Here is a 10292-nt window from a genome sequence, read left to right on the forward strand (position 1 = left end):
ACTGGACCACAAAGGGAATCCCAGTTTCTGCCTTTTGAGAAGGAAAAGAAAAAGCTTAAGTTCTTGAAAATAAATAAACCATAAAAGCAATATTTTGTCATTAATAATTTGATAGGATCAGTTTTTATATACAGCTTTGAATATCTACACTGCAGCGTGGAACCAATATGTTTAGCTATTCGAGTTTCCTCCCGGTGTGTTTTTGTTGTGCCACAGGCGTCAGGGTAGCGCGCGCGCGTGTGTGGAGTTGCTCCGTAATTTCACAGATATTATCGGATTATTGGTGTAAATGGCTTAGTAAAAGGTAAATGTGGCATTTTAGGGATTTAATTTGAACTTAAATTAAGTCTCCGTGTTTACGAGTCATCGTGAAACATTGCCGCCAAAACGTTTTTCACAAGTGTGCAAAATTCACAGACTGCAAGTAACAGAAAAGAGACGAAGAATGACAGAAGGAAGAAAGGGATAAATATGGAAAACTGTAAATATTTTCATGAGGTCTGGTCCTCTATTTCTGTGTCCATAAACCTGTTTCAGGTATTAAGTGCGTTGTGTCATAGCTTTAAATGGGAAATTCCTAGCAAGCTTTAGTAGCAAAAAATTAAGAACATTTGTATTTATAGGAATATATATCTCTCTGTGTGTATGTGTAAGTAGACACGTTTTAAAGCTACAGTCTTGCGTTCATGTTACATCTTTGTTTCTTGTGATATTTTGGGATAAAATTGAGCATAGAGTGAATTGCACTGCGGGAGTCTAATCTCCGAGGCTTTAAAGAAAAATATAATTGGCTTTCTCCCGCTGCTGCATAAAGAAAAGAATGAATGAGATAAAGTTCACTCTTTGCTCATACTTTGATGACTTCCATAATGAAATCTCACTGAAGGGACTGTAATTCCCTAAATATCCTAAGTCGCTGGGGTTTCCATTGGATTTTTGGGTTTGCTGCACAGCCCATGTGACTGTGTAAAAATCAGCTGGAGTGCACTCCAGGGTCGTGGATGGCTTAGGCATGTGGCATATCAAATGCTTGCTTTGTTTAGTCCAGTCTGCCTCTGAGTTCACAGGGCTGCATTTCTGTACTCAAATGAATCAGGCCCTCGGAGTTGGCTGCCTCCTGCTTTGGCATCATCTCCAGCAACACAGACCATCCAAACTCTGATGGAGTCACATGGAGGCGGAGTTGGCGGCTCCAGCAACAATGCGGCAAAAGTGTTGTTTTCATGCATGTGTCTCGCCCCCCGGTTCTGGCTCAGGATGCCCTCACCTGTGTTCTGTTGTTGCCAGTTTAGTAATTAGTTGTATACATCTGTTTCACAGCACCAAAGAGGCTGAACAAGCGTACTGTGTATTTGTGCGACAATGGCAGGCGGTTTTAACAGTTGGTGGGCTCAATAACCAGCTAAATACATAAGGAGTCATTAAATTACATCCCTCCCCTTTAAAAAAAAGAAAAGTCAGTGAATTGGTGAAAGTGAGCCTAAATCTGAGCAAATTTAACTTCTAAGTGCTTCATTATAAAAACTTGAGTTGACACTTCACTGTTAACCCTGACTCACTTTCATTGTTCATTTCACAGTAAAAATAACGACCTTCTCGTCAATGGCATCGCTGTGGTCAAAAATCTCTCCAGTAATGCCGGCTAATGAAGACCAGTTTCCACTGCAATTCAGTGACAAAGTGGAGCTGAGTGTGGTGGAAATGCTGCAACGGTCCAGGAAGCAGCTGTACAGCGACATCACAAGTTACAGCCGGTTGCTTAATGCTCAGATTATTTTGGACATTTCATGGGAGAAGCTCAACACCGGAACATGGCGGCACGTGGACAAGGAGTGGAGGCGCGTTTACTCGTATGGCTGCCTCTTCAAAGTGGCGGCACTGTGTTGTGAAAGTCCGTCCGAAGACAAGATCTTGGAGGCTGTTCGGACTTGCGACATGGGTCTAATCATGGGCGCGGCCATCATGGGTGATATACTTCAGGTTATTGTTCGGATTCTGCAAAGTCACATAAGGACATTGAACTCTACTAAAGAAGAGAATGAGAGTGAACATGCTGAGGTCAAGGTCAGCGATTTTTTTTTCTTTCATCTGAAATGCACAATTTTCTGTCAGTCCTTTAGTTTATTTAGTAATTACTAACTGTAAGTTCTACTAGTGAGAAAACATTCTTGTACATTTCATTCAACCTGATTCAGAGTTCGAACTAATAGTGACTGATGGGGACATTTCAGAGTGAATCTTCTGGACGCTTAGAAAAGAAATTCCTCTGTGACCTTCATTTTGTTGCACTCCATCAGATGTCACTGAAGATTAAGTGCAGCAACTTTTCAAATGTCAGGTCACTTTGTTTAGACACCATCTAAATAGAGATGGAGAGTTTAGCGCAGGGCTGGCAGGATTTTTCATGCTTTTTTTTTTCCCCTTTTAAAAGCTATCATCTTAAAAAAGCTGTTGAAATATTCAACCCATCTGTCACGAGCTGCACAGTGGGGAATGGGGCTGCAACTAACAAGTATTTAGAAATTTTTTCTTTAATTTGTTCTTGGTTAATCAGGTCAAGGAAATGGTAGAAAGTAGCAACACATTTCCCAGAAGCTTAAAGTCATACTATGATTAAATTGCCTGCCACACTTACAGTACAAAAGAACATTGAAATCAGTATAAGCTGGAACCCAGAGAGGACTTAATTGATAGTTGTTTACTCACATATGTGAGATATAATCAAGGACTTGTTTTTCTTATCGTTTTCCTCTAAAGGTTGAATTGATTTTTTATTTTTTTTTTTCATTTTCAAATCATTTCCAGAGAATAAAGATTGAAAGCCCGCTTGTCTCTGCAATCAAAGAAGAGTTGTCGGTTCCCAGGATAAGGTGTCCTTCACTGGAAAGTTTCAAAACAAACTACCTGCTCCCCCTCAAACCGGTGATTTTAGAAGGAATCATCGACCATTGGCCTGCTTTCAACAAACACCCCTGGAGGTTTGTTTGTACAGAATGTATTGTTGTTCAGTTCATGATTGCTATTTGTATTAATTAATTGGCTATTATCAATCATTGTCGTTTGCATATTTTTGTCCGGATGACACCAGCCAGCTGTTTCCCCCAATTATGAACCAATTTACTCTCATTAGTATGCTAATCTCAATCATGCACTGAAAAGGTTAAAGTAGATTTGAAAACCACTTTCAAAATTGTACATTCTGTCTGTGAAAATAAGCTTCACAGTATTAGCATGTTTGTGCTCCTCCACCTTGGTTAAATACAGCACTTACGTCCAGTCCAGCCTTGTAATCAGACTATTTTACACTTGCGGCAGCAGCAGAGTGCACTTATCAAGCTGAGAGGACAGAAAACCTGAAGGACTTTGGTGCAGAGAGGCAGCTGACATGTAGTATGCAGTGTGTATCACTTTGATATCTATCTGTCATTTCCTTAACTATGTGAGCAAATGGGGACAACAGGTCTGTTTACTCATCTCTGCATATGTGATTCCTGACTCTCAAGTCTGACACCAGCGTCTGATATAACTTTCTTTCAATTTAACAATATCCTTCACTGTCCTCCCTCTCATTGCTCACTCCTGACAGCAGCCTATTCACTCTGGCATCTGACATACAGCTTCTGGCACCTCAGTCACATCCTGACGTGCTTATATATAAGATGTTTTGAAGCATTGCTTGAAACCAGGATCGCCACATTTATGTGTGACTCATGCAAGTAACTGTCTCCCTCCTGCAAAGCATAGAATACCTGAGGTCTGTGGCCGGCTGCCGGACTGTTCCTGTTGAGGTGGGATCCAGGTACACTGATGAGGATTGGTCACAAACGCTGCTCACGGTCAATGATTTCATTGATAGATATATTTTGAATAAAGTAAGTGCATCTTGAGAAGTCTTTAAATCACATTATTTATATCAGTGGTCCCCAACCTTTTTTGCGCCACGGACCGGTTTAATGTCAGACAATATTTTCATGGACCGGCTTTAAGGTGTCGCGGATAAATGCAACAAAATAAAATGATTCGACCAAGACAAAATCTGTGGTATTTTGTAAATATAACACTAAACGCAAATTCACTGTGTAATTGTGTAACTTTATTAGCAGCGTCCTCCTGAAATGCGCCAATAATATTGAGAGTAACACCCTCCTCTCTGCCCCTTAATGCTCTCTGGTCGCTATGGTAACACGTAAATATTTCTTTCAAAATAAGACACACAACTACAACACAGGAAAAAGACCCAGGGAAACAGAGTTAACGATAAAAACCCTGGAAACCATAAATTTCACACCCAAGCCGCAACCCTCGCAGCCCGAAACCGGTCTGTGGCCCGGAGGTTGGGGACTACCGATTTATGTGAATGAGAGAAAGAGAAGACCTTGGGATTTCTAACATAATATCTGGGCTTTTGTTGTTTGTTTTGTGTATCAACATTGAACAGGATGGAGTGAAAGCTTTGGGTTATTTGGCTCAGCACCAGCTTTTTGACCAGGTAGAGTTCAGAATTTTAGTTTTGAAACACCAAAATAATTGTAGTGAATAATTTTGTCAGTTTAACAATTACTTCTTTAAAAATGACATTTTCAGCACTATAAAGAATGGGATTCTTTTTTCTAGCTGTCATCCTAACACAAGATTGCTTTTAACGTTAGTGGTATTTTTTAGCAGTAATTTCAGCATCAGGGCTGGATAATTAAGATCAAATTTTTGGACTCTATGATTAGATTAGAAGGATCCCAGCCACAGAGTCACCATTTAGACCGATTTTCACACAGCATCTATATTTTTTTACATTTCTTGGGGATTTTATAGTGCCATGTTTCTAAATGAAACATTTATTTTTGATGTGCAAAAGCTTTGATTTCTTTATATATCACTTGGAAAATACAAAGTCTGTGCAGTGATTTGTTGAAACATCTGCAAACATACATGGGAATACAAGGGAAAAGGCAAAAACCAAGATTATACAATTCTGATGAGCTTGAAAGTGAATATGTGGCACAGTGTGAACGGTCTTAGGCAAGCTTTCTTGTAATTTCTTTAAGTAGTCTTCATGAACAGTTCTCCAGGCTTCTTAAGGACGTTCAAGGCTCTGCTTTGGATGTCGGCTGCCTTTTGTTTAATTCCCTGTCAGGATGATCCTACACTGTTTCCGTAATATTGAGGTCCAGGCTTTGGGGAGGCCAACCTGTGACTGATATTTATCAGGCTGATAAATATCTCTGGGCTGTAATGAGACTGAAAATTCCAATAAATAAACAGACATTAATAAGACTGTTTGCAGACATTTGGGTGGCTCTCTGAGGCTGTACAGGAGCTCATCAGTAATAGTTAAGTAAAAACCAACCTTATGGCAGAATATCTGTGCCAGTTTTCATGGAAATCCATCGAGTATTTATGAATATTTTTCAGTTGGAAAATTATGGTGGATATACTGACAAAAAGAAGTCATGCATTTTTTTTTAGTTTGCATGGCAGAAGGTGGAAAAATAATTAGCAATTCTTTTTACTTGCCAGGAAATGTTGGCAAAGTTCTCATGAGAAAAAAAGATACTATTTAGTAAGTAAAATTAGTCTTAAATGCCCTATTACTGTTTGATTATACCTTAGATACCAGAGCTCAAGGATGATATCCGCCTCCCTGATTATTGCTGTCTTGGTGAAGGCGACGAAGAGGATATTACTGTGAATGCGTGGTTTGGTCCCGGGGGTACAGTCTCTCCTCTTCACCAAGATCCTCAACAGAACTTTCTGGCGCAGGTGATGTTAACTGTAATGCTTTATGAATTAAATTAATGTCAAAGGTTGATCATGTGATAACAGTTTCCTTACCACATGGGATTCCTTCTGTATATACAGGTAGTGGGAAGCAAATACATTCGCCTATATTCCCCCGAGGACACAGGCAAGCTGTACCCTCATCAATCACAGCTGCTTCACAATACCAGTCAGGTAGGATTGACAGTCCATGGAGATAGCACATGTTGGACGTGCAAATGTATGCAGTATTTCCAATTTCTGACTTCTTCCGTGTAGGTGGAGGTGGAAAATCCAGATGCCGAGCGCTTCCCGGAGTTTGCCAAAGCTCCGTATCTCGAATGCGTGTTACAGCCTGGAGACGTTCTTTTCATCCCTGTCCGACACTGGCACTACGTCCGCTCCTTAGAGCTCAGCTTCTCTGTCAGCTTCTGGTGGTCGTGATTGCAGTTTCCAAATAAAAAACCATATAGCATGTGTGTAATGAAACTAGTTCAGCCTGATTTCTCCTGCTGTTGAAGAAGGTCACTGGAGAGCTTTTAACTAATGTGAGGCTAATAAAAGTATTAGGACGACCTCTGATTACAAAAACCTTTGATCCATGAACTATGCACACACATTGCTCAATGATTACTTTAATTGTGCTGCTGATGATTGCAACATCTATTATGTGGAAAGCGACCGGCAGCCACAGAAAACAACAAATGAGCAGTTAAAAGTGTTTCTGCTCATTTCATTCTGCATATAATTTACAGAGGGTTGTTAGTCATCTAATTTGATAGGGTATGTTTCTCTTTTCAAATTGGCTTATTTAATTGTGTTCTCAACCTTATTCCCACAAATATTCTCAGATGTGTGATTTCCATAATTCATGGAAATGAGGCAAGTCTTCAAATTTAATAACCAAGTGAGCTACAGGTACAGAAATGTGGTAATAAACACGGCTCTCTGGTTAAACTGACAGTCTGAGCTAATCAAGCAGGTCACAGATGAAAATTAATAAATTAAATGAATTAATCCCCTGGGCATACACAGACTTTGAAATTAAAACCATCTCATTGGTAAAGTACTTTGACAGCACGACTCTTGTTTGGCACCAGAAACGCAAAACCTGACAACAAAGGGAGCAGCGGATTTCAGACCTCTGACAAGCCACAGTCGTGTATCCTGTAGGTCCTGTTCAGTCAAGCCTGGTTATTACAACTATGATGTGAGGAAGTGACAAAATTAAGCAGATCTGCCCTAATGTGCGTGTTTGATCTGGATTCAGTCAGAAGTAGCGGCGTTTTGGGAAATCAAGGCAGTGTCAGGCAGGTGAACTTGAAGAGTTGTGGGGAATGCTTTGATAAAGCACTTTAGCTCAAGGAAAGGATATATAATAGACACTTTTTCCTTCAGTTTAAGAGGGTAAAAAATACAAAGGAATTGTAGTTCAAAACAACAAAGTGGCCTCAACAAGCTAAAATATTTTTCTGAAAACACAAGCTATATACTCTCTGACTCCGAAAGTGATTTTGCCAAAAAAAAAAGCATAAACAGTCATGTGAAACATTCCTTTGAACATGGTGGCTTGTGGGCATTCATTTATGCACAGCTCTCTTGAGGTCCCCCCACAGCATTTCGATCAGGTTGAAGCCTGAACTTTAACTGGGTCATTGCAACACCGTGATTCTTTTCTTTTGTTGTAGATTTTCTCCTGTGCGTCGGATCATTGTCCTGTTACATGACCCAGTTTTGGCCGAGCTTTAGCTGTCAGACAAATGGCTTCACATTTGCCTCTAGAATACTTCAGCATACAGAGGAATTCGTGGATGAATCGATGACTGCAAAGTGCCCAGGTACTGTGGCTGCAAAACAAGCCCAAATCCTCACCCCTACACCACCACGTTTGACAGTTGGTCTGAGCTGTTTGTGCAGATGTGCTGTGTTTGGGTTTTCAAACCTTTCAAACAAGCTGCATTTGTTCAGCCTTCTTCTGATTGTACTGTTGTGAACTTTAAAATTCAACATAACTGAGGCCTTTAGAGTCTGAGATGTAGCTCTGGGATTTTTTTGCAGATTCCCTGAGCATTGCACAATCTGACCTTGGGGTAGATTTGCTGGGATGTCCACTCCTGGGAATATTGTAGCATTGTTAACACAAACCAAACTTAAAATGTCTGTCTCTGGGTCAATTAAATTCTCCCAACCTACACTGCAGTGTTGCAATGTTAGTAAAACCAAGCAAAAGTAGTTTTAATATTTAAAAATATGCAAGTTTAGCTATGAGGCCTCTTTCCCTTTTTTGTTTCTGTAGATAAGGTGGCATAATAAATAATGCCTCCTGCCAAAGATGCCAGTGGTTGGCCTGATTTCTGCAAATTTCAGGTAATAGACCTATCCAAAGTTGGTTACTTTCCTCACAAGCTTATCTCTCCAAACTTAATAATATGAACCCTGCCAGGATTTAATTCTGTAAGTAAATGCTGTACACTTCACTTAGCCCTTCAGTGCTTTGTTGTTGTCAAGTAAGTGGCACAATTGACTTAAGATCACACAAAACTGCTTACTCTCATTATAATGTAATCAATACTCAATTACCAGTGAAGTAATGTGGGACCTCTGGGCCTCTAACCCTTTCCCTTAAACTTAGACCTCGCTTTCGCCTTCTTTTTGATTAATGGCAATTGATTTTCGAATAAATCTGGCAAATCAGGATTAGATCCATTCAATTTACAGTAGGCAATAGACAATACAGTTACTTCTGGATGTACAAGTTTTAGTGAGAAAATGCTGAAACCCCAATAAATCTGAAACACAGATTTGGAAAAAGCTCAAGATTATTTCTGTACAGATATGTAATATAAGTAGCTCAATAATGCCACATTGTTTTAAGAGCCAGAATTAGTGAATTGGAATGAAGAATGAAAGAAAACAACCCAAAAATTAAAGTGCAGGCTCTCAACTTGTTTACAGGTCACATGTAATTTAATTAATACACATGAGCACATTAATGTTTATCTACAGATCAAACCTTTTGTCAGCTGTTACCACTTGCCTTGACTTTAACATTTGCACCGCTGACTTAAATGATGACTTATAATAATCAGACCACAACACAGTCTATACTTGAGCCCCCCCAGTGTTTTAAAATTCATTAAAGGTTTATTCAGCAAAATTGGTGAAAACATTTACATTAATATGCAAAAATGTAAAAAAAAAAAAATGAAGTGATTGTCAAGCATTAATTAGTATCATCTATTCTTGTCATTATAAACAGCACTAAACATCCTGCAGTAACACTTTAGATTCATAAATTAACTTCAACAATGGCACCGTTATTACGAACGCGAGCTTCCAAAGCAATGCAAAGCAGATGATAAGGTAAGTTATTAAAATTCCATATTAAGACCACGTGCATTATAACAGAGCAATAGAAAATAACTTTAAAGATGTCCGATGACCACTTTGTAGAGTGAGAGGAAAAAAGGATTGTGCAAAGTACAGTGTGGACTTATAAGGCAGCTTGGTTTCAGCTATGACATCAATTCAAACTCTTGTTAGTGTCGATGCTATGCGAATGTGCATGACCCTCGGTGCTTCATTATAGAAAGAGATTTTTAAAAAGCGCTTCATGAAATGAGATTTTTTTAAATTACAGGATCTCTGATGGCCTCATTTTATCCCGAAAATGAGTTTCAGAAAGCCATCAATGCTGAGATGAATCCTAAAATTCCTGTATATCTACAGAGAAGTTCTGCATCCTCTCCACCACGAAGAAGCAGAGTGTTCCAGTGAAGCCCAGGATGACCATCAGCAGGAGCTGCCACATCAGCATGATGTAACCGCTGTAGAAGAACGCAGCTGCTGCACAGACAGACTAACAAGAGACAGGCAGATTTAATGTTGTTGATTAATATGATAAAGTGCTTTTACAAATCTAATAAACTAAGTTGCACAAATTATTACACAAAAATATAAAGTTGTCCAGCTTCACCAATCAGCCCCTCAAAGTCATATCCTTGAGTAGCACGGCACAACTTCCAGAATGTCTGCTATTTTCAGATCATTGCCATTCTAAACATTTACACTGAGTCCAAACAATGACCCTTCAACTTAAGCTTTATTTAGGAGGAGTGGAAAAAGCCACAGTGAGCAAAATGTGGCCAGTGGTGAGTGACGATAATGGTGAAGTGGCCAAAAGGGTTCCTGTATTTTCAATTTGCTGTCTGCCAATGCATGATATTACAAAGGCAAACCACACCATTCAGTTCATTTTCACATGATGCTCTCCCTCATACACCACAGGACATTATACTGTCGTAGAAATCTTCATAACAGTCTGAACCTGGTGCATCAACCCCAAACATGCCCCTGAGCTGACCCGATGCTCCGTCTTAAAGTTTGGATTCTGCGTGCTTTCCACTGTCAGTTTGGGGTGGGGTTTATATCCTGATCCCCATAAAAGTCTGAATGTTTCTCAAGTGGAAATGCACATGTGGGAGTGGTGTGGCCTACAGAGAGCATGAAAAACAGCACCAGCACTGGAAGCAGTGTAG

General features: G+C 39.7%; 2 protein-coding genes across 4 annotated transcripts in view; one reads left to right on the plus strand and one right to left on the minus strand.

Moving 5' to 3' along the window:
• Nucleotides 1-211: 211 nt before the first annotated feature.
• Nucleotides 212-7904, plus strand: kdm8 (lysine (K)-specific demethylase 8). Of its 3 annotated transcripts, none has more exons than XM_063470754.1 (8): nucleotides 212-304; nucleotides 1580-2064; nucleotides 2806-2978; nucleotides 3740-3872; nucleotides 4439-4489; nucleotides 5608-5757; nucleotides 5857-5949; nucleotides 6034-7904. In XM_063470754.1, exons 2-8 carry the CDS (start codon nucleotides 1603-1605, stop codon nucleotides 6196-6198), a joined length of 1227 nt encoding a protein of 408 aa, XP_063326824.1. In that variant the 5' UTR covers nucleotides 212-304; nucleotides 1580-1602; the 3' UTR covers nucleotides 6199-7904. The 3 variants fall into 3 exon arrangements, with proteins under 3 accessions (XP_063326824.1, XP_065326535.1, XP_063326823.1); XM_063470753.1 differs by lacking the exon at nucleotides 212-304 and adding an exon at nucleotides 330-498; XM_065470463.1 differs by lacking the exon at nucleotides 4439-4489.
• A 972-nt stretch (nucleotides 7905-8876) lies between these two features.
• The window catches only part of LOC134626394 (UNC93-like protein MFSD11), a 15289-nt gene continuing 13873 nt past the window's right edge, over nucleotides 8877-10292 (minus strand). The window contains exon 13 of the mRNA XM_063472179.1: nucleotides 8877-9613. Coding sequence (XP_063328249.1) covers nucleotides 9461-9613 — 153 coding nt within the window. The 3' untranslated portion in view covers nucleotides 8877-9460. The remainder of the gene's footprint in view (nucleotides 9614-10292) is intronic.

The sequence above is a fragment of the Pelmatolapia mariae genome, linkage group LG4 (assembly GCF_036321145.2).
Source record: "Pelmatolapia mariae isolate MD_Pm_ZW linkage group LG4, Pm_UMD_F_2, whole genome shotgun sequence".
Taxonomy (NCBI): domain Eukaryota; kingdom Metazoa; phylum Chordata; class Actinopteri; order Cichliformes; family Cichlidae; genus Pelmatolapia; species Pelmatolapia mariae.

Coding starts and splice junctions, on each gene's coding strand:
- kdm8 (XM_063470754.1), top strand. CDS start 1,603: ATGGCATCGCTGTGGTCAAAAATCTCTCCAGTAATGCCGGCTAATGAA. Junction 3,873..4,438: donor ATAGATATATTTTGAATAAA/GTAAGTGCATCT, acceptor AACATTGAACAG/GATGGAGTGAAAGCTTTGGG. Junction 4,490..5,607: donor AGCACCAGCTTTTTGACCAG/GTAGAGTTCAGA, acceptor ATTATACCTTAG/ATACCAGAGCTCAAGGATGA.